This window comes from Leucoraja erinacea, unplaced genomic scaffold (genome assembly GCF_028641065.1).
Source record: "Leucoraja erinacea ecotype New England unplaced genomic scaffold, Leri_hhj_1 Leri_62S, whole genome shotgun sequence".
In the NCBI taxonomy this organism is placed as follows: domain Eukaryota; kingdom Metazoa; phylum Chordata; class Chondrichthyes; order Rajiformes; family Rajidae; genus Leucoraja; species Leucoraja erinaceus.
Window position 1 is genome coordinate 299,843 of NW_026576542.1, and position 27,706 is coordinate 327,548.

The 27,706-nt window shown below is 44.5% G+C and overlaps 1 protein-coding gene across 1 annotated transcript in view; it reads right to left on the reverse strand.

The window, feature by feature from the left end:
- babam2 (BRISC and BRCA1 A complex member 2) overlaps positions 1-27,706 on the reverse strand; it is a 181,321-nt gene that overhangs the window by 19,172 nt on the left and 134,443 nt on the right. Inside the window, 4 exon segments of the mRNA XM_055631039.1 lie at positions 17,486-17,568; positions 26,233-26,303; positions 27,217-27,276; positions 27,278-27,317. Coding sequence (XP_055487014.1) covers positions 17,486-17,568; positions 26,233-26,303; positions 27,217-27,276; positions 27,278-27,317 — 254 coding nt within the window.

The window sequence follows — 27,706 nt, forward strand, 5'->3', positions numbered from 1 at the left end:
CCCCTCATGGATTACAGAAGGCTCAGGGCTTTTTGTATGAATGTGTGCAATGGCAGAAATCACATGGTCCCCGTGGGCTGCTTGCTGGCTGCTGCCCCAGTCCGCCTGGACATTGGACTCCTCATGGAATCTAACAGCAGAGTGAGTGTCAACATCCTGGAATTTCCCAGCAGTCAGACTAAAGAAACTACCCCCCTGAACCTGCGCCAGATTAAACACGGCACAGGTTCAGTGGCTCCACTCTTTCCATGGGCGGCAATGGCTGACTGTGAATGCTTCAGATAGTTTACATTTTAAAAACATATTTAACCAAGTTTACCAAAACACATACGCAGCACTTAACGGCCATCGATACACCAATTAATCGCACGATTCAAAATATTTTCAACAAGCTTTGCGATTTTTGTTTGTTTCCGCGTGCGAGAGGGGGCATTGATAAACATTCAAGCTGATCAGTAGCTGGCTCTGGCCAGACCACGAGCTGACACCAGCGACCAGAACGGAGCCAACATTGTTCAATTGGCTGCTTGCAGAGAAGCTCAAAATAGGTGCAGACAGCAGAGGTAGTAGTGGGCAGTCGCCACTGCCAGGAAACTCCAGTCAAAACTTCCGAGCAATACATTCTCAGCCATCGCATATTAAAACACGTCCAGGTCTGAAGAAAGGTTTCGACCCAAAACATCACCTATTGCTTTTCTCCAGAGATGTCACCCAACCCGCCGAGTTACTCCAGTATTTTGTGTCTATCTTCGGTATAAACCAGCATCTGCAGTTTCTTTCCACACAATACCAAGTTCCTGTCTGTTTATCATGTATCAGAGTTATCAAAAGCAGACTCGAGTGGTTGCTGTTGGCTGAGCCTCAGTTAACAGATATAATGAGTACAATATGTACAGGTGTCAGGGGTTATGGGGAGAAGGCGGGAGAATGGGGTTAGGAAGGGAAAATAGATCAGCCTTGATAGAATGGCAGTGTAGACTTGATGGGTCAAATGGCCTCATTCTGCTCCTATAACTTATGAAGGTCCACCAGAAATCGGAGTTCAAAGATCTAGAATGACGCTTCATGACAGTACTGAGCGGGTACTGCACCAAGCTGTCTTCTGGGTAAGATGTTAAATCAATATATCAACCCCTCCCTCGCTAGGTTGGTCATAAAAGATCACATGAAACTATTTTAAAGTGCAAGGGAGTTAATTCGATGTCCTGCTTGATGTTTACCCATTCGTTAAAATGACTGAAATTAAATATAGTAAAACTCCAATAACCGACTCACCAAGTGCGTGGAACTGCCAGTGGTTTGGCATTTGGGCTGATCAGATGCTGAGCCCATGCCACTAACACACTGCAGCCCTCGTTCCTATGGAACCTTCAACACACCGCGATTCACATGCTGCCCCTAATCTTAACACTCCAGTACCCCGATTCCCATGGTCCCCTGAGCAAACTAGGACCCTGGTTTCTTATGAGGATAGACGCAAAAAGCTGGATTAACTCAGCGGGACAGGGAGCATCTCTGGAGAGAAGGAATGGGTGACGTTTCGGCTCGAGACCCTTCCTTCAGACTCAAAGACACGGGAAATGGAAACGAGAGATATAGATGATGATGTAGAGATAAAGAGCAAAGGTAGACACAAAATGCTGGAGTAACACAAGGAGAGACAGCATCTCTAGAGATGCATCTCTCCTTGCCTTTCCCGCTGAGTTACTCCATCTTTTTGTGTCTATCTTTTGTTTAGCAGACAGCATCTGCAGTTCCTTCCTACACACTACCCATTTTTTTTATTGAGCCACCCGAAACTCCCCTGATTCAGTTTATTGTGCTCTCTTGGAACTCCCGGAACCTTGTTCTCTAAAATTCTTTGAAACTCACTTCCTTCTGTTTTCTGCATTCCTGTGAAACTCAGTGGGTCCGGCAGAATCACTGGAGAACATGGGCACGTGATATTTTGGATCTTGACCCAAAAAGGGAATAGGTCAAGATCCAAAACGTCACCTGTCCATGTTCTCCAGAGCTGCAGCCTGATCTGCTGAGTTACTCCAGTCCTTTTGTGCACTAACCTGCATCTGCAGTTCCTTGCTATTGCAAAATCACTGGGAACCCATTTCTATGCTCTCATGAAACTCACAAGGGCCCAAGGTTCCCATTCTCCCTTTGAACTTAATAATCCTGCAGGAAATTATATTTTACTATTCTGCAGCATGTACAAAATAGTGAATTCAAAAAGTGCTGGGCTGAATATCATCCAATAACATCCAATTGTCCAGAAAATCTACCAGTCTACCATCACCAAAATCCGAGGGTATCAGATTAACGGAGATTTGCTTCAAATATACCCTTTTACCTGCATCTCTACACTGTGGATGGCTTGAGTGTAATCATGTGTAGGAAGGGACTGCAGATGCTGGTTTAAACCGAAGATAGACACAAAAAGCTGGAGTAACTCATCGGGACAGGCAGCATCTCTGGAGAGAAGGAGTGGGTGACGTTTTGGGTCAAGACCCTCAATCAGAATAAGGACCTTGACTTGAAACGCCACTCATTCCTTCGCTCCAAGATGCTGCCTGTCCCGCTGAGTTACTCCAGTTAGTTGTAATCATGTGTAGTCTTTTCATTGACTGGGTAGCACGCAACAAAAAGCTTTTCACTGTACCTCTACACGTGATAATAATACACAAAACTAAACCACAATTGGAACACTGTCGCGTGTTCTGCTTATACAAGTTCAGATTATTGACGATTCTCATCACGTTTGCTTCATTCTCTCCCCCACCAACCAAATGTAGATAAAATACCTAAATTGGGGCATATTTTATCCCACCCTGTGGTTTCCCTGATGTTTATTTTTCTTCAGTTTGAGTCTGTAGCAATGCCAATAACTATGATGTAATGGGACCAACTCTCAACCATGTGGGGTGACACTGCACCAGTGACAACATAAAATTCACCAACCTACACCAAACCCAAACCAATTAGGAGCAGACGAGGGCATTCGATCCAATTTAAGATACCAGCTACCAAGACAGATGTGTACAGCAATTCATTCTTCCCCCGCACAATTAAAGCATGGAATAGTCTTCACCCTACCACAGTTACCCAACCAGACGCAACTAGATGTAACGTAGCTCTTTTTTCCCCCAAGAACCCTTTTTTGCTTAAGTCCACCCTCCACCACCTCCAGTTTAAATTCCATTTGGAATATTTTTGGAGGACCAGGAAACCGAGAAACCGAGAAGGTTAACAAGCTCAACAGATCCTCGGGAATGTGGGGTAAACCTTTGCTGTAATTAACCTGTCCACCTTCTTTTTGTCTCCAGCGCTCAATGTTATCAATACTGCTCACAATACATTTGACGTGATCACAGCACATGGAGCAATATCATTCCTGGATTGAATTTGGTGCAGGATTCTGAAGTCCATGCATACAGATTTAAATACCACAATGTATGTTAAGGAATGATGCTTTGAGGAAAAAATATCCCTGTAAACCTTTCCTATCCATGGACTTGTCCAAGTGCTGTTTCAATTTTGTTACAGTGACTACCTCAACTACCTCTTCCCTCAGTTTGTTCTATATACTTACTACCCATTGTGTGCATAAAGTAACCCCTCAGGTTCCTATTAAACCTTTTCCCCCATCACCTTAAACCTATGTCCTCTGGTTCTTGATTCCCCTACTCTGGGTAAAAGACTCTGTGCGTTCATCCTAAATATACCCCTCAGGATTTTATCGACCTTTATGATTACTCCTCAGCCTCCTGCGCTCCAATGAATAAGTCCTAGTCTGCCCAACCTCTCCCTATAGTTCAGGTCCTGGCAACATCCTTGTAAATCTTCTCTGCACTCTTTCCAGCTTAACACCAGCCTTTCCTTAGGAGGGTGGCCAAAACTGAACACAATACTGTTAATGTGGGCTCACCAACATCCTGTACAACGATAACATAACATCCCAACTTCTATGTGTAGGAAGGAACTGTAGATGCTGGTTTGCACTGGTTTACACTTCATTCAATCAAGATTTTGACACAAAATGCTGGAATAACTCAGCAGGACAGGCAGCATCTCTGGATAGGAATGGGTGACGTTTCGGGTCGAGACTCTTCTTCAGACAGACCGTCTCAGTATGAAGAAGGGTCTCGACCCGAAACGTTACCCATTCATTCCATCCAGAGATGCTGCCTGTCCTGCTGAGTTGCTCCAGCATTCTGTGTTTATCCCAACTATTACACTCAAAATCCCGACTGATAAGGGCCAATGTACGGAAAGGCTTCTTGACCACCCTATTTACCCGTGACGCCACTTTCAGGGAACAATGTATCTGCACTTCCGGATCCCGCTGCTCTGCAACACTCCCCAGGGCCCTGCAAGAGGACCTTTTTCTTTTTGGAGATGAACTGCACATTTCCTTTGCATAATGCTATGTGGACATTTTAGATTGAAAAGAATGCCCATTACCACCTTGCCCTGTACAGATAGGTTGAGAGACCTAACCATTCATTACGTAATTGGCTTAGATAGCCATAAAATACATTTGTAAACACTCTCCCAATCTTGTTCAACTGGGGGGTGGGGTGGAAGGTGAATGTAAATGGAAGAGTTAGTATCATACAGATGGATCTCTCTCGCTCTCCACAAGTATATTCTAACTAGTCTGAAGCACCACAGAATGCAAATAAGGAGAATTCTACACCATAGATTAACTTAAATGCCCAGATAAAGTGAGCTAAACAACAGTCATAAACAAAGCAGGTAATTTCTTTGAATTGCCAGCACTGCAAAAAGGATGAAACTAGGGAGCAAAACAGACGAACTGCAACTTCATATTACTCTTGACAGCTCCCATATAATTAAATTGTGTCACTGAATGGCCGGAGGAATTGTATTTTGGGCTGGACAGCAATGAAAACAAGGGCTGTCTGCAGCTAATATCGCTAAGAACTCCTGGAGCTGAGTGATGCAAATTCCTATTGCAATCCCCAGCACCAGCCTGCCCTTAGTGTTGAAATTCAATTTCATGACAAGATTAGTTGTGAGTCAACTTACTGTTTACTACTGAAGTCACAAACTCCCCAAACCATTCCACTTAAATTATGGCTATTCAAGAATCCAATGAAATTTGCGGGAATAAATGCAACGAGCTGTGATGTGGATGAGCGAGTATCAATAAGGAATGTGACAGTTGCTCAAAAGGTCCGCCCAGCACAAAATAAAGAGTCAGCTACTTAGGACAGAGATACAAAGACATTTCTCAGCACAGAGTATTTACTTCGATAGAATTCCCTATTTAGTGTTGTGGAGGCCTGTCCCACTTAGGCGATTTTTCAGTGGACTGCCGGCGACTGTCAAGTTGCCGCCAGTCGCCTAAAAAACTGGAACAGCGACTGTTAGCGTGGAACACACACACACATCGCTTCCTTCACTAACCCATTATGCAGGGCGACAGGGCAAGCGGGGGGGGAGTGCTGTCTAAAAAATTAATACGGTGCAAAGCCAAGGTGATACACACGCACCGCGATGAACAGGAAGGTGGGCGCTGTAATTAAGACGACTAAAGCACAGTGTACGGTAAGTCTTTAAAAGAGGGGGAGAAGAGGGGAGAGAAGGAGTGCAGACAATATTTAATAAGCCAGAGATACGCGGCTGTGAAGCTCGGTGGACATTTAACATTACCGGTCGGTTATCCTTGCTTCTGAAAACTACTGCTTACGTTTTTTTTCCCAATGAGCCAATGAAAGTCACCGGTCAACACCGGCTGCAACCTACGAGAACCTTCGACCTGCAGGCAACCCACTAGGACCTACTGGCGACCCACCTACGGCACGAGAATTCTCGCTACTCCCCATGGCGGCTTCAATCTAGTCACCGCTAATTTTTCAACATGACCATAAGAGGCCGCGACTAGTTCCCAGAATGGGGGAATTCCTCGTGACCATGAAGGCGACTCCCCGGCAACCACCCGCGAACATGTGGTGACAGCATAGTCTCCTGCAGTCGCCTAAGTGGGGCAGGCCCATCAGTCTCCAGGGTCAATTCATGGCGATGAGGAAAAGACTTAGGAAATGCACGATTATGGAGGTGAAGTGGACAAATGGTTTTCTGATGCAAGGCCAGCCATGGTGAAACAGCTCAAGAATTTTTTTTGTTTAGTTTAGAGATACAGGCCCTTCAGCCCACAGAGTCCGCGCCAAACAGCGATCTCTACGCACTAACACTATCCTACTCACACTAGGGACAATTCACAATTGGTGAGGGTGATAAAACACACAACCAATAAAGAAACATTGGGCTTACTGAATGTGATATTTTACATTGTGTGGATAGTACTGTTGGCCACATAATAAGTCTCCAAAGAAGTCTTGTGCGCTGAGAGAGGGTGTTCCATACTCTGTGTCTATGCACTGTGGATATGTAATTGATATGTTTTTCAAAGCCATTGGAAATAGAAGCAAGAATCAGCCACTTTTGGTTTGCTGTCTTATGGTCCTGCCCCACTTGGTCAATTTATTAGGCGACTACAGGCGACTAGACTGTTGCCGGGGTGTTGCCTGTATGGTCGTGAGTCGTCTCCTCAGTCGCCCAAAGAGTCGTACCGTCCTTTTGGTCGCCGCTGGGTTTTCAACATGTTGAACATTTTTCGGCGACTGTGGGCTTGACTCCAATGAGCGCAGTTTGATCTCGCCTGATGTAGGTTGTCGCCAGGTTAACGAAGGTTGCCACCAGGTGACGTAGGTTGTCGCCAGGTTAACGAAGGTTGCCACCAGGTGACGTAGGTTGTCGCCGGTGCTGACTTCGGTCTTTATTTGTTGTTAAAATTATGGTTCATTTATGGACAATTTCAATTTTATGCCATGGGGGACGGTCCTGTCGCTGGTTTAACGGCGACCTGATACGACAATGACAGTCCCGTCAAAAATAGCCTAAGTGGGACAAGCCCATTACAGCGGCAGAGACCGAGTCTCGATCCTGACTATAGGTCCTGTCGGTACGGAGTATGTACGTTCTTCTGGTGACCTTTGTGGGTTTTCTTTGGGATCTCCAGTTTCCTCGCACGCTCCAAAGACGTACTGGTTTGTAGGTTAATTGGCTGGGTATAGGTGACCTTAATTCAAGGTAGCTTTTCTACTGCATTCAAGAGTCAAGTGTGATATGTTGTCATATGACCCAAACCAGGCTCCTGTACCATCTTCCCGATGGCAGGGGTGAAATGAGTGTGTGGTCAGGGTAGTGTGGGTCTCTTGATGATGCTGGCTGCCTTTTAGAGGCGAGGACGTCAGTAGCCATGATGGCCTGGGCAGTGTCCACTAGTTTCTGTAGTCTTCTTTGTTTCTGGGCATTCAAGATGCTGAACCAGGCCGTGATGCAACCGGTCATTATGTTCTCCACTGTATAACTTTACAAGTTCAAGAGAGTTTTCGTCGAGGTACTGAACCTCGTCGGAGATAGAGGCGTTCCAGCTCACAATTTTGAATGAACTGGTTTATTAGTTGTCACTGACACAAAGTGCTGGAGTAACTCAGCAGGTCAGGTCGCATCTGTGGAGATCAGGTCAAGACCCCTCATCAGACTGAAGATGTTGTAACCCAGCATCTGCAGTTCCTTGTGTAGGAGGGAACTGCAGATGCTGGTTTGAACCAAAGATAGACAGAATAGACAATAGGTGCAGGAGCAGGCCATTCGGCCCTTCGAGCCAGCACTTCCATTCAATGTGATCATGGCTTGTCATCCCCAATCAGTTCCCTGTTCCTGCCTTCTCCCCATATCCCTTGGCTCCGCTATCTTCAAGAGCCCTATCTAGCTTTCTCTTGAAAGTATCTAGAGAACCGGCCTCCACCACCCTCTGAGGCAGAGAATTCCACAGACTCACAACTGTCTGTGTGAAAAAGGTTTCCTCGTCTCCGTTCTAAATGGCTTACCCCTTATTCTTAAACTGTGGCCCCTGGTTCTGGACTCCCCCAACATCGGGAACATGTTTCCTGCCTCTAGCGTGTCCAAACCCTTAACAATCTTATATGTTTCATTAAGATATCCTCTCATCCTTCTAAACTCCAGTGTACAAGCCCAGCTGCTCCATTCCACTGCAGGTAGACACAAAATACTGGAGTAACTCAGCGGGACAGGCAGCATCTCTGGAGAGAAGGAATGGGTGATGTTTCGCGTCGAGACCCTTCTTCAGACTGTAATGGGTGAGGTTTCGGGTCGAGACCCAAAACGTCACCCATTCCATCTCTCCAGAGATGCTGTCTGTCCCGCTGAGTTACTCCAGAGTTTTGTATCTATCTGCAGTTCCTTGTCTCTCACAGATGACATTGACTGCTACATCCCCACTTCCTTGTGTCTGTTACTCATCAAAATTTCTATCACAATGCCCTGAGCAACTCCTTAATTAGGCCATTAAGCCATTTCTCTTTGCGTATCTGTCAATCATCTCCTGGAACGATGTTTCTCATCGCTGAAGTTAAATAGATGGGCCTTGATTGCTGGATTATCCTTACTTTCTCTTTGAACAAAGAAGTAACAAAGAAGTACCATTTACAACTCCTCAATGACACCACCTCCTTATCTAAAGAGCATCAGAAGGTTATGGACAATGCCTCTGCAATTTTTTGTTGTGCTTTCTTCAAAATGTTCTGAAGCATCCGGTTTAGTGATATGGACCAAACACAGACAGGTGGGACTCGTGTCGATGGGGTACGTTGGCTGGTGTGGACAAGTTGGGCCGAAGGGCCTGTTTCCATGCTGTGTGTTTCTATGACTCAAAGCGTGCCTTCTTGTCCTGGTGACTGACCTACTTTAAGTCCAGCCAAATTTTCCAAAACCTCCAAGCTATTAGTTTTCACGTATTTAGTACCTCAACTATCTCCTTCATTATGGAGGGATATGGATTATGTGCGAGTAGATAAGAGCTGGTCTTGGTCTCATCTCTGGCACATATACCAAGGGCCGTAGGGCGTGCTCTTGTGCTGTACTGTTTAATGTTCTAATATTTGGAAGTAACCCTTTCTTTGGTGAAGACAAAGGTAAAATATCCATTTAGAACTTTTTCCCCTTTGTGAAAACTCCCATTTTTGGCCTAAATATGGTTCACATCCATGTATTATTCCCACAAAATATGGGAAATATTATTCCCACAAAGTATGCCCACAAAATACTCCTTGATTCACTTTTTGGCACCCAATCTTTTTTCATATGCTCTGTTTTGCATTTCATTTTAATTTTCACTTCCTCTGATTATCTGTAATCCAGACGGCATTTATAATGCAACAGTTGTCATGGGTTATGTTAAGGGTTTCATTCCTGAGAACTCTCAACACGTCAATTTCTCTATGAGTCAGTAATGTCTGCTTTCTATGGAAATCCAAGTCATAATCGTACTACATACACTACTACAGATCTGTCATTTCATTGAATAAAGACCTTAACACTATCGATTAAAATTGAATCTGAATCTGAATCTGATTAAAAAAAAAAAATGCAATACATAATGTAGCCACTCATATTTTACTCTTCCTACGAGCTTGAAGAATGCGGGCAAAATGTATGGGAGAATTTACAAGAAGTCAATTTAATTTCTTGGAGCAGAATTAGGCCATTCGGCCCATCAAGTCTACTCCGCCATTCAATCATTGCTGATCCATAACCCCTGACACTCGTACTAATCAAAGAATCACAGCATTTAGAAGCAGGAAGCACAGATTCAGAATAAGGAGTCACCCGGTGCAATAGTAATTTAAAAAAAAACAAATATATAAATAAGTGGTATCAGGACCTGGTAATGGGAGGTAAAACAACAAAAACAGACTTGGTTGGTTGGCTCCCTTTCTGCGGAGTTTAATGTTATAATAGAGCGATTGTTTCTATTTTCTCTTTCTTTCTTTTCTAGGGTCTATTTTCTCACTTTACTTCCTTCTCTAACTTCTTTCCTAAGGGGCTTTCTTTTCCCAACACTCTTGCACTTCACGACTCTCTTGCACTTTCTTTACTTTCCTTACTTCTACCTTTTTTTTAAAGCTCAAAAAAAATGAAGCGGTACAAAAAATGTATTAAGATATATGTGTTGTGTAGGATTGTAATTTACCGTACTTCTAATAAAAATAAAATAAAAAAAAAAAAGAATAAGGAGTCACCCATCCCAGACTGAGATGACGGAAGATGACTTCTCTCAAAGGGTTATAAACTGTTGGACTTCTCTAACCCAGAGAACTGTGAAGACGGACTTATTTAATATATTGTAGTGGCCTGGACAAGGTCAGGAAAAGGCTGGCCGCCAGACAGCTTCATAAGTCCATTAATAAAGCATGACAATACAGGCTTTTCGGTCCATTGTGCCCATGTCGGCCAGCAATCCCCATACCCTACACTATCCTACACACAAGGGGCAATTTTACAATTTTTACTGAAGCCAATTAACCTACTAATCTGCAGGTCTTTGGAGTGTGGGAGGAAACCAAAGCACCACGCGGTCACAGGGAGAACTTACAAACTCCCTGCAGACAGCACCCATAGTCAGGATCAAACCCAGGTCTCGGGCGCTGTAAGGCAGCAACTCTACCGCTGCACCACCGTGCCGCCCAGAGATCTTATTGTATGGTGGAACAAACTTAAGTTGGCCTGCATTTATATTCTTAGTGTACATAGTGGTACATCTTATAGAAAGGAAGGAACTTTAGATGCTGGTTTAAACCAAAGATAGACACAAAAAGCTGGAGTAACTCAGCAGGACAGACAGCATCTCTGGAGAGAAGCAATGGGTGATGTTTCGGGTCGAGACACTTCTTCAGACTGAAGAAGGGCCTCAACCCGCAACTTCACCCATTCCTACTCTCCAGAAATGCTGCCTGTCCCACTGTGATACATCTTACGTTGCGATTAAGTATTGCTTTTTATTTGAAGAGAAACAGATTAGAGGCCTTGGTAATTCTCTTGAGAAATTATTTTCCACATTGAGAATAAGTTGACCCAGCAAAGTGGTTAGCATTTGAGATATCAACATGAAAAAACCTACCATCTTGAGTGGAGAAAAAATGCTATAATCAATGCAGAAATGCTCATTGACTGAAGGAAAACAGTGTGCAGTCCAATGTTCAAGCAGCTTTTTAAAAAGGCTTTAGCATAATCAGCAGTGCACTTCAAATATGTAAATCCTTGAAGCAGACATGTACAAACTCACATAGGAATTCTGCAGGTGCTCACGAGATACTGGGATATTCAGCACTGTGTCATACTGTTGGCTATGTTATAAACAAAGTCTATACAATAAACACATTCCTGTTCCTGAAGCATTGGCAGTTTAGACTAAAATGTCGCCTTCAAATCACTTTAAAATAATTCTAAATAAAACTCTAAGGAGTTTGTAATGACAATGAATCTACTTTGAAATACGCAGGTCTGGAAGTACTCTTGTTTACCGCGTAGATGTTATGATGTGTTTTATTGCAAAACAAGATTGTAAAATATGATTGGGAATCTTGTGGGCCAGTGGTGTACCATTAGAACATGGGTGTGGGTACTTCATGAGTACACTGAAGGGTCACTGGGTTGACAGTGGGATATTAAATGGCTTGCAGCATTTGTTCTGATGCGAGTGTAATTATATTGTCCATAGGGGAACAAATGGTGCGCCTGCATTAGTTTTAGCTGAGCCATTGCTGGTATGCCGTTTTTCAAGAAGTTCCACCACCTCATATTTTGATTGGGCAGCTTACACCTGAGTGAAATGAACATTGACTTCTCTAACTTCAAGTAACCCTTGCTTTCCCTCTTTCTCTCTCCATCCCTCCCCCATCCTAGTTCTCCAACCAGTCTGATTAAATGTTATCTCTCTATTGACATTTTGGTCTGTTCAATTAATTTAATCAAACACTGTAAAGCACTTGGGTTCAAATACTGGTTTTGTTGAAAAGTGCTATATAAATAAAGATTATTATTATTATTATTATGCTTCGTTGTCATCTTCTCCCAGTTAACAATTCTACATTCTCCTTGATCGCATCCTATTGCTGTCTCGTTTTCACACCTTGTACTTCCTTATCTCTGTGTCTCCCTCTCCCATGACTCTCAGTCTGAAGAAGTGTCTTGACCCGAAACGCCACCTATTCCTTCTATCCAGAGATGCTGCCTGTACCGCTGAGCTATTCCAGCATTTTCTGTCTATCTTCAGTTTCTTTATAATTGATTACTTCCACAGTTCCCGAATCCTTGCTGATCCATAGACTGCCGCTGCAATCCCATCTCCGCAATTTTGTTCTCGACCATCCCAACTCGTTCACCATGTCCAACTCCTTGACTTATCTGCTCTCTAATTGTAGTATGATCCTACACTTGCAATCTTCTCACCACCTGTGCAGCAATCCCCACCTATAATCAACCTCCACCCACCCAACCACACTCAAATGACCAGTTATAAACCCCATGTTTAAGAAGGAACTGCAGATGCTGGAATAATCAAAGGTAGACAAAGATGCTGGAGAGACTCAGCGAGTGAGGAGCATCTATGGAGCGAAGGAATGGGTGACGTTTCGGGTTGAGACCCTTCTTCTGGTGAACTTCTACCGCTGCACTATTCGAGAGCATCCTTACTGCATCACAGTATGGTTGGCAACTGCTCTGTCTCCGATTGATTACATCCATTGCAGAGGGTGGTGAAATTGCCCAACGCATCACCGGTTCCACGCTCCCCTCCATTGAGTCTGTCCAAAGCAAGCGCTGTCTGCGGAGGGCGCTCAGCATCGCCAAGGACTGCTCTCACCCCAACCATGGACTGTTTACCCTCCTACCATCCGGGAGGCGCTACAGGTCTCTCCGTTGCCGAACCAGCAGGTCGAGGAACAGCTTCTTTCCAGCGGCTGTCACTCTACTAAACAACGTACCTCGGTGACTGCCAATCACCCCCCCCCCCCCCCCCCCAACGGACACTTATTATTATTTTTTTTAATTCAAATCGTTTGCTATGTCGCTCTTCAAGGGAGATGCTAAATGCATTTCGTTGTCTCTGTACTGTACACTGACAATGACAATTAAAATTGAATCTGAATCTGAATCTGAATCTGAATCTTCTGACCGCAAATCACTTTTTTTTATTGATGTCCATCATCTGCAACAGTGGGAGATCAAGGTGAAAACATTCAGCACGGAGTCTTGCACCGGCACAACAGAGGATGTACTTCCTGTGGCAGCTGAGGAAGCACAATCTGCCACAGGCAATGATGGTCCAATTCTACACGGCCATTGTAGAGTCTGTCATCACCTTCTCCATCATGGTCTGGTTTGGCTCAGCCACCAAGCACGACACCTGGAGGCTGCAGCGAATCATCCGATCAGCAGAGAAGGCTATTGGCTGCGACCTTCCCTCCACTGATGAACTGTACACTGCAAAGGCCAGGAAGCGAGCGGGCAAGATCATCTCTGACCCCTCTCACCCTGGCCACAAACTCTTTGAATCACTTCCCTCTGGAAGGCGACTCCGGACTGTCAAAGCTGCCACAGCCAGACATAAAAACAGCTTTTATCCACGAGTAGTTGCTCTACTCAAAAACCAAAAATCTGTAGCCTACCTTTGATCTGGTATTTTGTTGGTTCACATGCTTGATATATGGTGTTTTATCATTAATGTTTTATTATTATTAATGTTTAGTGTTTTCAGAGTCATTCGTAACTGTCACTGTATGTCATGCTGTTACTTGCGGCGAAGCACCAAGGCAAATTCCTTGTATGTGAATACTTGGCCAATAAACTTACTCACTTACTCACATGCAAAGTAGACAAGACTGATGTACTCCTGCAGAGCGTCATTTAAGTACACATTTTCAGGAGAGCTAGAATTTCACACCTTCAACTACAAAAAATTGTCATGCTGACCGGGGTTTGGACATTACTTTTGACTTTAGAGATAGTGTGCGGAAACAGGCCCTTCAGCCCACCAAGTGATCACCCCCCTCCGTACGCTAAACTATCCTACACTCTCGGGACAATTTATAAATTACGGAAGCTAAATTACCTACGAACATGTACGTCTTTGGAATGTGGGAGGAAACCCGAGCACCCGGAGACAACCCACGCCGTCACATGGAGAAAGTACAAACTCCATACAAACAACATCCGTAGTTATGGTCTAACTGGGTCTCTAGGGTTGCAAGGCAGCAACTCTACCACTGTGCAGCCACCATTTTAGCTCCATGTTGTGTTATAAGCAGAAACTACTAAAACAGGTAATACAGTATTTGGACAAAGTTAAACAATTGGTAATATTTAGCATGCAAACATTAAACACTAAAATATATGGACGAGAATTTGATTCTTTTAAATTTCCTTTTTTTTTCTGAATTAGGACTGTAGAATTTTATACTTAGATTGACAATCATTGTTTTGCAGCAATGAAAGGGAAAGAACACTGGAGGAGTGGGACAGAACAGAAATGGTAGATAACAAATCATTCTAATGGCACCTAAACCCTCCAAAGCAAAAAATGGATTCCATTAGAAAGCAATGCTGTGACACATCATTAGCATGTTTGGAACATTAAGATAATCAATAAATCTAAGCAATTGGCACGGCGGTAGGGTTGCTGCCTTACAGCATCCGGGACCACAGTTCGATTCTGACCACAGGCATTGTCTATACAACGCTTGTACCTTCTCCCTGTGGCCATGTGGATTTTCTCCGGGTGCTCATGCTTAAGGCCATACGGTTATAAGTGATAGGAGCAGAAATAGGCCATTCGGCCCATTGTCTACTACGCCATTCAATCATGGCTGATTTATCTCTCCCTCCTAACCCCATTCTCCTGCCTTCTGACATCCGTACTAATCAAGAATCTATCTATCTCTGCCTTAAAAATATCCATGGACTTGGCCTCCACAGCCTTCTGTGGCAAAGAATCCCACAGATTCACCACCCTCTGACTAAAGAAATTCCTCCTCAATAGACAATAGCCAATAGGTGCAATAGACAATAGGTGTAGGCCATTCGGCACTTCGAGCCAGCACTGCTATTCAATGTGATCATGGCTGATCATCCTCAATCAGTACCCCGTTCCTGCCTTCTCCCCATATCCCCTGACTCCGCTATCTTAAAGAGCCCTATCCAGCTCTCTTGAATCCAGAGAACAGGCCTCCACCGTCCTCAACTCCATCCTAAACGAGCATCCTTTAATTCTGAGGCTATTGCCTCTTCTTTCTATACTTCTAAACCATACAGGTTTGTACATTAATTGGCTTTGGTGAAAACTGTGAATTTTCCTCAGAGTGTTCGTGTACAGGGTGATTGCTGGTAGGCGGGGACTCGGTGAGCCGAAGGTCCTGTTTCTGCACTGTATCTCTCAACTAAACTAAACGGAAGAATATTTCACAGGACCATCCCTCGGAATGCTCATGCATCTTCTTGGCTTCACGTTAGAATTTAACATGCTACTACATTCTTGGGACGTGTCAATGACCCAAATTATTGGGTCATTGACCTCCATCCTCCACCATGATGGTCTCATAGCCCTCCGGTTCTTCCTCGACCAGAGAACCAACCTATACCCAGCCACTGACACTCTCCTCCGCCTAGCGGAGCTGGTCCTTACCCTCAATAACTTCACGTTCGACTCCTCCCATTTCCTCCAAATACAAGGCGTAGCTATGGGCACACGCATGGGCCCCAGCTATGCCTGCCTATTTGTAGGTTACGTCGAGCAATCCTTGTTCAATACATACCAGGGCCCCATCCCCGACCTCTACCTCCGCTACATCGACGACTGCTTTGGTGCCACCTCCTGCACCCGCACACAACTGACTGACTTCATCCACTTCACCACCAACTTCCATCCGGCACTCAAATACACCTGGACCATTTCCGACACTTCCCTACCATTCCTTGACCTCACTATCTCCATTGCAGGTGATAGACTTCTGACCGACATACACTATAAACCCACTGACTCCCATGGCTATCTGGACTACACTTCTTCCCACCCTGCTTCCTGTAAGGACTCCATCCCCTACTCCCAATTCCTCCGTCTACGCCGCATCTGCTCCACGGATGAGGCGTTCCACACCAGGACATCTGAAATGTCCTCATTATTCAGGGAACGGGGGTTCCCCTCCTCCACCATAAATGAGGCTCGCACCAGGGTCTCTTCCATACCCCGCAACACTGCTCTCTCTCCCCATCCCCCCACTCGCAACAAGGGCCGAGTCCCCCTAGTCCTCACCTTTCACCCCACCAGCCGTCACATACAAAAAGTAATCCTCCGTCAGTTTCGCCACCTCCAACGTGACCCCACCACTCGCCACATCTTCCCATCTCCCCCCATATCTGCCTTCCGCAAAGACTGCTCCCTCCATAACTCCCTTGTCAATTCTTCCCTTCCCTCTCGTACCACCCCCTCCCCGGGCACTTTCCCTTGCAACCGCAAGAGATGCAACGCTTGTCCCTTTACCTCCCCCCTTGACTCCGTTCAAGGACCCAAGCAATCGTTCCAGGTGCGACAGAGGTTTACCTGCATCTCTTCCAACCTCATCTATTGCGTCCGCTGCTCTAGATGTCAGCAGATCTATATCGGTGAGACCAAGCGGAGGTTGGGCGATTGTTTCGCCGAACACCTCCACTCGGTCCGCAATAACCAAGCTGACCTCCCGGTGGCTCAGCACTTCAACTTCCCCTCCCACTCCGTCTCCGACCTCTCTGTCCTGGGTCTCCTCCATGGCCACAGCGAGCAGCACCGGAAATTGGAGGAACAGCACCTCATATTCCGTTTGGGGAGTGTGCATCCCGGGGGCATGAACATCGAATTCTCCCAATTTTGTTAGTCCTTGCTGTCTCCTCCCCTTCCTCAGCCCCCCTGCTGTCTCCTCCCATCCCCCAGCCTTCTGGCTACTCCTCCTTTTCCCTTTCTTGTCCCCACCCACCCCCGCTCCCGATCAGTCTGAAGAAGGGTTTCGGCCCGAAACGTTGCCTATTTCCTTCGCTCCATAGATGCTGCTGCACCCGCTGAGTTTCTCCAGCTTTCTTGTGTAACCTTCGATTCTCCAGCATCTGCAATTCCCTCTTAAACCCAAATTATGGAGCGTTTTTTCTTTCCAGATACTGCTTGACCTGCCAAGTCTTCCAGTATTTCCGTTGTTGTTTTACATTTTAACAACTGCAATTGTTTTTTTTTTGCTTTCCACGTTACTATAACAAAAGCCAAGCCAATTTAAGTTTATCATGTCTAATACCTAGCATGGGCTGAAGATATCTATCCATGTTGTAATTGAAGAAATTTTCCAGGCATCGCATCAGCATTGCAATGAATCATGAGGAAACAATGACCAACACAATGCTGAACAAGAGCTTCCATACAATATAAAAATAAGATATTGTAAAAAGGAGAACATAATAAGAACAATATAATTTAACAAACGTCAATAGAACCTCAAACTCAATGACATGAACTGCAAAGGCTTACCACAGAAATCCAAAATACTCCATTTCGTGAGATTTTGATTTTAAATGAAAACGTACTTACTATGAACTAAAAAGCAAAAGTCCTTCCATATTAATAATAATGTGAGTTTGGTAAATCCTTCAGCATCATATTCGACAACACCTCTGGAAAAGAAAAGGAAAATTAGTACTGTATGAACTAGTCGAAACAACACTAACGCAGTTTAGGGATTAGCAACACTTACATAGTAAGGGATTAGCAAGGGACATTCAAAAAGCAACAAAAATCTTCTTTACTCGATTTCAAAAAGCTTGTATTCACTGGAGTTTAGAAGGATGAGGGGGTGTCTTATAGAAACATATACAATTATAAAAGGACTGGACAAGCTAGATGCAGGAAAAATTTTCCCAATGTTGTGCGAGTCCAGAACCAGGGGCCACAGTCTTAGAATAAAGGGGAGGCCAATTAAGACTGAGGTGAGAAAAAACTTTTTCACCCAGAGAGTTGTGAATTTGTGGAATTCCCTGCCACAGAGGGCAGTGGAGGTCAAATCACTGGATGGGTTTAAGAGAGAGTTAGATAGAGCTCTGGGGCCTAGTGGAGTCAAGGGATATGGGCAGAAGGCAGGCACGGGTTATTGATTGGGGACGATCAGCCATGATCACAATGAATGGCGGTGCTGGCTCGAAGGGCCGAATGGCCTCCTCCTGCACCTATTTTCTATACCGAAAGATTTCATCGCATTCACTAATCATTGATTGCAGCACAGGTGGCAATAAATGTTGTGTTCACCAGTTCCTGAGGTCGATGTTGCTGGGTGCTACTGAATAACTAGTAGTTGAGGCAGCATTTTAAAGATATTTGGACAGGTACAAGGATAGGAAAGGTTGAGAGGGATATGGGCCAAGCATGGACAGGTGGGACTAATGTAGATGGGGTATGTTGGTTGGCGTGGGGACGTTGAGCACAAGGGCCTGTTTCCACACTAAATGACTCTTGCATGTTATGAAGTAGTCAAGGGCCTGTGACCTGGCAGTTGAGAAGTCAATGCAGATACTCGTGGTCTATAACTTGGCCAACGAGGAATTGATAGTTAGGTGGCTGGTGGAAGAGTAACTGAGGGGAAGGGTCGGAATGTTGTGAGGCTGGAAGTGAGGTAAAGTCTAGAAGGATAGCCAGTAAATACATCTGATGAGAACTTTTAAAGCACGTTAGTAGTCTCGACCCGAAACGTCACCTATTTCTTTTCTCCAGAGATGCTGTCTGATCCGCTGAGTTACTCTAGCATTTTGCGTCTATCGTCGGTGTAAACCAGCATCTGCAGTGACCAGCATCTCTTATTTCGCTTGGCCAGCTGACAACCCAGTGGTATGAATATTGATTTCTCTAACTTCAAGTAGCTCTTCCATTCCTCCTCCACCCAAGACGTAACAGTTTCAAAGCAGTCTTGTTGTGTCTCATTGTCTGTAGTTTAGAGATAGTGCGGAAATAGGCCCTTTTGGCCCACCGGGTCCGTGCCAACCAACGATCCCCGCACATTAACACTATCCTATACCCACTAGGGACTTTTTTTTCAAATTTACCAAGCCAATTAATCTACAAACCTGTACGTCTTTGGAGTGTGGGAGGAAACCGAAGATCTCGGGGAAAACCCACGCAGGACACGGGGAGAACGTACAAACTCCGTACAGAGAGCACCACCTATTAGTTTTCACCTTGGTCACAGCTAAGAATGGCCTGTTTCCTTTATCATGGTTGCTTTTTTGCATATCTTTCATTCATTTGTTCTATATCTCGCTACGTTGTCTACATCTCTTGTTTCCCATTCCCCTGGCTCAGTCTGAGGAAGGGTCTCCACCCGAAATGCCGTGTATTTCTTTTCTTCAGCTTTTTGTGTCTATCTGCAATTCCTTCCTACCCAAGCTGCCCTTTGTATTGGCAGTGCCCGAAGATACTCAACCTTGGAACCGCGTGAGCTAATGCATCCTAATAATGCAACGGAAGAGCATTGAGCAAGGAATGACATCGTTAAATAAGAAGGCTGATTTGTACAGCTACGAATTCCAACTGGTCAAGTTTCCTGAGTGACTCAAACCAACCCTCAAACCACTGCAATCATGTTCCAATCCAGGAAAAAAAATCGTCTGCTCAGTTTTGGGGAAAGAAATTACCACAGAATCAGCTTTCTAGACCAACGTGTGGGCTTACAATTTCAAAACAACCAATGCACACAGGAAATGTTGTCTAATGAATTTTAAGATTTTCTTTTGCAATCCAGATGGTCAAAATGGGCAGCAATATTTTTGCTGTTTGGGAAATAAGCATCAACTAGACCACTAGGTTTTTTTTACAAATTGGCATCTGGTACACAGGAGGCAAAGAAACGATCAAAGTGATCTAGATAAAATGGTGAAGAATCTACATTTATCGAAACATAAGAAACAAATATAAATTTGTAGTAATTGGCAGAAGGGAAATCAAGGAGAAAAAACGTTCAATTTTTAGATGTGGTCGCAATCCGGAACTCAATGCCGAAAAAGGTGTTTGAGGTAAACCTCTCCCCATATTTTAAATATAGTCGAGGCCATAACTCATGAGATATTGGATTAAGAGCTGGCAAGTGGGAATATGCAGCAGTGATTTTCTTTCTTGAAGGTGGAAGGCTGAAGCAAAAACAGAAAATGCTGTAAACACTCAGTAGGTGAAGTGATCAGTGGGCGAGACAGGAGCTGGGGGAAGCAAAGTCAATGTTTCCTCAGAACTGGAAAAACAAGTGTGCTCAGTTGCAGAGATGGGGCGGGGTAGGTGGACTGAGCGAATGTCTGTGATAGTATGGGCAGCACAGTCGAGCAGCAGTAGAGTTGCTCTCTTTAGAGCTCCAGAGACTCAGGTTCGATCCTGACTATGGGTGCTGTCTGTACGGGGTTTGTACTTTCTCCCTGTAGATTAGCTATTGCATGTTAGCCAATTATAGTGCTTGTTAGTAGTAGCTCTGCCTAGTAGGTGTTTTATAATATCAAGAGCTGGCCTACACTAGGTAGTAGATGTAGCAGCTCGGAGCTGTAACATACTGCAGATCCTGTGCTGTAAGTGATTTAATAAACATGTGTTGTATCTTAACGTGTGTTCGGGTCGCATCATTACATGGTGTCTGGTCTCCAATTGGAGGCGTTGCTTTGTATCCCACTTCTGACACCATGTAATGATGTGACCCGAACACACGTTAAGATACAACACATTCTCCTGGTGCTCCGGTTTCCTCCCACATTCCAAAGATGCACAGGTTTGTAGGTTAATTGGCTTCTGTTAATTGTAAATTGTTCCTAGTGTGAAGGATAGTGCTAGCATACAGGGTGGTCGCTGTTGGCGCGGACTCGGTGGGCCAAAGGGCCTGCTACAGCGCTATATCTCTAAAGTCTAAAGATAGGATGCAGACCAAAGTGATCAAGTTAATAATTAATTAAAAAAGCTGCAGCTGGATTCAGAAGATTTAAAAAAATCGAAGAAATAGAAAGATATAGGTATATATTTGTAGAGAAAGAAAAGTAGTTACTTAAATTATTAATTGCACACTAAATCCCAAGCGTTGCTATGTGCCCAGATGGAAAATGAGAGGGTTATTTGAGATAATGAGGGAATTATTGGCACGATATGGGAGAGTAAAGTAGACAGTCAGAATAGGTGGGCGATTAGTGGAAGTCCAGGGTTACTTTCTCAGCAAGATCTAATGAAGTGGCTTGAACTGAAAAATTGACTGCTTATAACCATATAACAATTTACAGCACAGAAACAGGCCATCTCGACCCTCCTAGTCCGTGCCGAACACGTATTCTCCCCTAGTCCCATATACCTGCGCTCAGACCATAACCCTCCATTCCTTTCCCGCCCATATAACTATCCAATTTATTTTTAAATGATAAAAACGAAACCTGCCTCCACCACCTTCACAGGAAGCTCATTCCACACAGCCACCACTCTCTGAGTAAAGAAGTTCCCCCTCATGTTACCCCTAAACTTCTGTCCCTTAATTCTCAAGTCATGTCCCCTTGTTTGAATCTTCCCTACTGTCAGTGGGAAAAGCTTATCCACGTCAACTCTGTCTATCCCTCTCATCATTTTAAAGTCAAGTCCCCCCTTAACCTTCTGCATTCCAAAGAATAAAGCCCTATCTTGTTCAACCTTTCTCTGTAACTTAGTTGCTGAAACCCAGGCAACATTCTAGTAAATCTCCTCTGTACTCTCTCTATTTTGTTGACATCCTTCCTATAATTAGGCAACCAAAATTGTACACCATACTACAGAATTGGCCTCACCAATACCTTGTACAATTTTAACATTACATCCCAACTTCTATACTCAATGCTCTGATTTATAAATGCTTCTCTCCCCTTGGAAGTAGCTAGCCTTGCTGAGTGCTTCCATCATTTCCTGTTTTTGCACGATTCCTCCTCTTTAATGGTTCTAGAGGAAGGCTCAATATCATAATAATACTTTATTAGCGAAGTATGTTTTGCAACAGATGAGGAATTTCATTTGCCATGCAGTCATACAAATAAAAAGCAACGGAACACACAGAACACATTTTACCATAAACATCCACCACAGTGACTCCTCCACATTCCTCACTATGATGGAAGGCAAAAAAAAGTTCAAATCTTTTCCCTTAGCTCTCCCGCGGTCGGGGGCCTCGAGACCTCCGTTGACGGGACAATCTTGACTCCCGTAGCCGGTGGCATTTGGGCCCTCCGCATCGGGGCGGTCAGCTCTTGCATCGGGGGGATGTCAGCTCACCCGTGCTGGACAATTGGACCCCGCGTCAGGGCTGGTCGAGCCTCTGCATCGTTGGAGCTCCCGACTCGGCCTCTCCGAGACTGCAAGCTCCTTGATGGTAAAGTCGACAGGCCGTGGTTGTAGCGATCCCAGGCAAGGGATCGGCTCCAATGTAAGTCCACGCCCCGCGGTGAGGCCCAAAGTCAGTCCGAGGAGGCCTCCAACTCAATCGATGGTAGGCCGCAGAGCAACCAGAGATGCGACCCGGAAAACAATCGCATCTCCAGCAAGGTAAATAACTGAAAGAAAGTTTCCCCCACCCCATCCCCCCACATAAAACAAACTTCCCCCACATAGAACATTTACACAGACTTTTAACACACACTAAAAATAAAAAAAAGACAAAAAAACACACAGACTGTTGGCGGGGCTGCCAATCGCTGGTAGAGACCCTGCCGCCTCAAACCCCCTGCAACCCAGGTTCAATTCTGACGTCTTGTGCTGTCTGTTTGGAGCTTGCATGTTCTCCGTATCACCGTGTGGGATTTCCATCAAAAGTTCTGGCTTCACCCTGCATCCCAATGGCTGCTGTAAATCGCCCAGAGTGTGGGGGTGAGTGGTGGAATGTGAGAGGGTTTGGGGGAATGTCGGGACAATAGAATGGATAAGAAAGGATTGGTGTAAATTGGCCAGAGGTGGGCTGAACAGTCAGTGCTGTCTGACTTGATGATCCTAGATGTACTACTATGCTCTCAGCTCTCACTTCAAAAAGAATGGCAAACGTGTCAGCAGACGTTAGCTTTATAGCAATGAGCAGCGGTTGAGTTGCTGCCTTAGACCTGGAGTCAGAGACCCGGGCTCGATCCTGTCTGTTCAGTGTTTGTACGTTCTCCCTGTGACCTCGTGGCATTTCTCCGGGAGCTCCGGTTTCCTCCCACCTTCCAAGGATATAGAGGTTTGTAGGTTAATTGGCTTTGGTAATTGTGAATTGTTCCTACTGTATAGGATACGGTTAGTGTAAGGGGATCGCTGATCGGCATGGACTCGATGGGCCGAAGAGCCTGTTTTTACTGTATCTCTAAACTGAACTAAACCATGTAATGATCATAACATTTCTATTAACCTATCCCCACAAAGACTAGCATCTTGAATTATAACAAAAAATAATATTGTGAATTGTTCCAACATTTTAATTCCTGTTTTCTAGACTTTTGATTTTTTTTCACGTGCACTAATTTAAGCCCATTGTGATTTCTAATTTAGTTTTAGTTTTGTATTAAATGCATAACTCAGACAAGAGATGCAGTTCGCAGTCTACACTGGTCATGTTCATTTTCTAGCACCTTTGGCATCAGTTCAATGTCCCGCTGCATGTGGGACCAATACCACAAATACAAAATAAAATGGTTAACTGTGTATCAGTTAATTACATATCATAATACGTAATAGATCATCATCAAACAATAGTCATTTTGTGCTCAACAAGAGCCCAGAAATATTAAATGAACCACTGCCTGTAACATTATGGGTGGCACGGTGGAGCAACGGTAGAGTTGCTACCTTACAGCGCCGGAGACCTAGGTTCGATCCCGACCACGAGTGCTGTCTGTACGGAGTTTGCACGTTCTTCCCGTGACCTGCGTGGGTTTTCACCGAGAACTTCGGTTTCCTTCTACACTCCAAAGACGTCCAGGTTTGTTGGGTTAATTGGCTTGGTATCAATGTAAAATTTGTCCTTAGTGTAGGAGAGTGTTAATGTGCGGGGATCGCTGGTCGGTGCGGACTCGGTGGGCCGAAGGGTCCATTCCCGCGCTGTATCTCTAAACTAAGCTAAACTGTTTATTTTCCCACAGTTGCCACCGGACCGGCTGAGTGTTCTTAAACTGCAGTTACTGGAAATCTTTTTTTTTTTTGCAGGTGAATTTAAATTATTTTTTTGGGTGGCGAGGTGGATTAGTAAGGACCAACAGAACTCTGCTTTTCCCCGAATACTGCCCTGAAGCTCATTATTCAACTACATAAGGCCCGTGGGAGAAGTCTAGAATTGTGCCCAGCCCAGTTCCTCCCATACCAAATATTGCATCTCCCTCCCTAGAAATCCAAGAGAATGTCATCACATCTTGACTGAAAGTTAACAGCATAGAAACAGGCCCTTTGGTCTACTGAATCCATGGCTAACAATAATGCTACTTGGAATACCCCAGTCACCTGTTCATACTGCGGGGGGGGGGGGGAGGCGCTAGAGACCAAAGAGGGGGGTCCAAAGAGGGCTTTCGGCGGCTTGGGGGGGGGGGGGGGGGGGGGGGTGGCTCCGGAGACCAAAGAGGGGGCCATTGGGACTACATTGATTTGTCGGCCCCCTGACTCCCTGCATACTTTGTACATGGTATGCAAAATTTGTCATATTTGATGATACAGTTTCATTCATTCATTTATTCACACCAGCTCTATGTTATCCCATATTTGTATCCACTTCCTGCACACTAGGGGGGCAATTTTACATAGGCCAATTCACTTACAAACCTTGTCTTTTGGATGTGTGAGGAAGCTCGCCCGTCACGGGGAGAACGTGCAAACTCCACACAGTCAGGATGGTCTCTGGGTCTCTGGAGCTGTGAGGCTCTGGCTCTACCAGATGTGCCATTGTGTTATCCCTTCTCCTTTGGGTATTTTGTGGAAATCTTTGGACAAAATTCTTTTGGGGATTTCAATAAATTCAACCAATAATAATCAATTACATTTATAATAAACCAGTTTTTCTAAAATATTGAAATTCCTCAGAATTCAACAGCAGAAAGTTAGAACACAAGAGCACGAGACTAGGCAACAATAATTAAATATTTTGGCAATGTATTTTTGACATGAAAATCACATTCCGCATGCACAGATATTGAGGGCTAGGACTCTGCCGAATAACAATAAGGTGATGTGATAACAGCAGAATTAGGCCATTCGGCCCATCAAGTCTACTCCGCCATTCAATCATGCCTGATCAATCTCTCCCTCCTTACAATGCACTTCTTACATCTGCTCCTTTAGAGTCATAGAGTCATGCAGCATGGAAACAGGATCTTCGGCCCAAGTAGTCCATGCCCCATCTACACTAGTCCCACCTGCCTGTGTTTGGCCTATTTCCCTCTAACCCTAAGATAGACACAATGTGTAGGAAGGAATTGCAGATGCTGGTTTACACCAAAGATAGACCCCTCAAAATGTTGGAGTAACTTAGCGGGACAGGCAGCATCTCTGCCGAGAAAGAATGGGTCCTTCCTCAGACACAAACCTCTAAATCTATCCCATCCATGCACTTGTCTATTTCCATGCGATAGTCCTTGCTACCACTATATCTGTGTACCAAAGATTAAAAACCATAAAAAAGAAGTCTGCAGTAAGAACAGCACGGAAACAGGATGATCATCTTGCCTACAGGTCCATGCCGAAACACATTTTTTTTTCCCCTTAGTCTCCAAATCTGAGGCAGGACTTATTGCCATAGACCCTCCAGAGAAGGTTCTCATCCATATGATTCCTATCCAACTGTTTTTAAAAAGATGGATAACTGAACCTGCTCTCCACCACTTTAGAAGATTGAGAGGGGATCTTATAGAAACTTACAAAACTCTTAAGGGGTTTGACAGGCCAGATGCAGGGAGGTTGTTCCCGATGTTAGGGAAGTCCAGGACATTAAGGATAAAACTTCTGTCCCTTAAAAACTGAAGTCATGTCCTCTTGTCTACATATTTCTTAGACGTTGCGATAGTCCTTGCTGCCACTTCATGGATATCTGTGTATATTTTTAAAGATTAAAAAGAAGTGGAGTAAAAAAGAAGTCTGCAGTAAGAATAATGCAAGATTGCAGACACAGGGAGAAAGAAGACAACATTGCATCAGGTCCTCTAAGTGACATTTTTTGATCAGAACGTCTGATTTGGAGTAATTGAAACAAAACTGAAATTACTTCTCGCTTTGGGCTGTTATTTGTATAAATCTTTTCACAAGTCTGTGGAATCTTTGATTATTCTATAGAAACTATCAAGGTTATCTGAACGTTAACTTACGTTCCAAAGTGACTCAAAAAGGCTGCGATGTACTCTCTTCTCCTGTGGTAGCCTTGAATGATGTACTGTACCTTGGGTTAAATAAAACAAAAATCAAGTATGCATTAAAAGTTCATAAAATGTCATGCCAAATGTGGACACAAATTATAAATCTGGGTTCCATTATTTCAAATAAAATATGAACAGTCTTTTCCACAGTGTCATTGTCTATGGCGGTGCATCTGATCGAGCTGCTGCCTCACAACTACAGAAACCCTGATTTGATCCTGACCTAGGGTGCATTCTGTGTATAGAGTTTGCACGTCCACCTTGTGACCGCGGGGGTTTCCTCCAGGTGCTCTGGTTTCTGCCCCCCTCCCCCCCCTTCACATTCCAAACCCAAAGTGTGTTATTTTAGGTTAATTGGCCTCAACTTACCCCTATGGAAGGGCGTGGTTGAGAAGGAGAAATGACATAGAATGATAGTGAATGGGTGATCGATGGTCAGCATGGACTAGGTGGGCCGTTGGGCCAGTTTCTATGCTGTGTCTCTATACCAAACTTAAGTTCCCTGTCCATTATGTTCGGTGGTACAAGACTCTTAACGGCCTGTCCCACTGCACGAGCTAATTCAAGAGTTCTCCCAAGTTTCCCCTGATTCAAACTCGGAGAATTACGGTAATAGCCACTCGTAGGTACTCGGTCGGGGCATGTTGAAAAATCTTCACGAGCTTACCGCGTTTCCCGAGTACCTGCCGTTAGCGTTACGAGCCGCTAAGAGACGTCCCGAGCTTTGACGTACCGGCTACATGCATTCTACGTACTTACCACAAATTTGATAGGCATCAAGTAGGTCGGGGCGTTTTTCTAGCATGATGATAAATGTCCACGAGTAAAAAAGGTCGTGATTAGGTTGTGAAAGTGGGACAGGCCCTTTAATTGGTCCACTTTCCATCTACATTAAGAACTAGAATTCAATTGAATGGTGCACTGAAATGCTGTTACCTTGTTGGTGAGTAATTGGCAAACTTGAGGCACGTAATCAATGAGACAGCCACCGCTGGGGGAATGGTGGGATGTGGAGAGCTGAGTTCCCTCCGAGCGCACTGTAAATGGGCGAGAAGAAAAGTGCTGATTAAAATGATCAAAACAAGCAGGGCGCATTGTGAACTAACGATAGAATAGGATAAATCAATCTACAACTAAGGAATTTTCACACCAAAATTAATGCCTTAAATGCTTTGACACTGGAGCACAAACTGGAATCATTGGTGGTTGTCGATCCAATGATTGGAGAACCATTGGAGAGTCTGAAGAAGGGTCTCGACCCGAAAAGTCGCCCATTCCTTCTCTCCAGAGACGCTGCCTGACCCGCTGAGCTACTCCAGCATTTTGTGTCGACCATCGATCGGAGACATGCAATTGTTGAATTTTCAGCGCAATGTTTATATTGTTCTCTCTGCACAGAAGCCAAAGTATTTCTAGTTCATAAAAA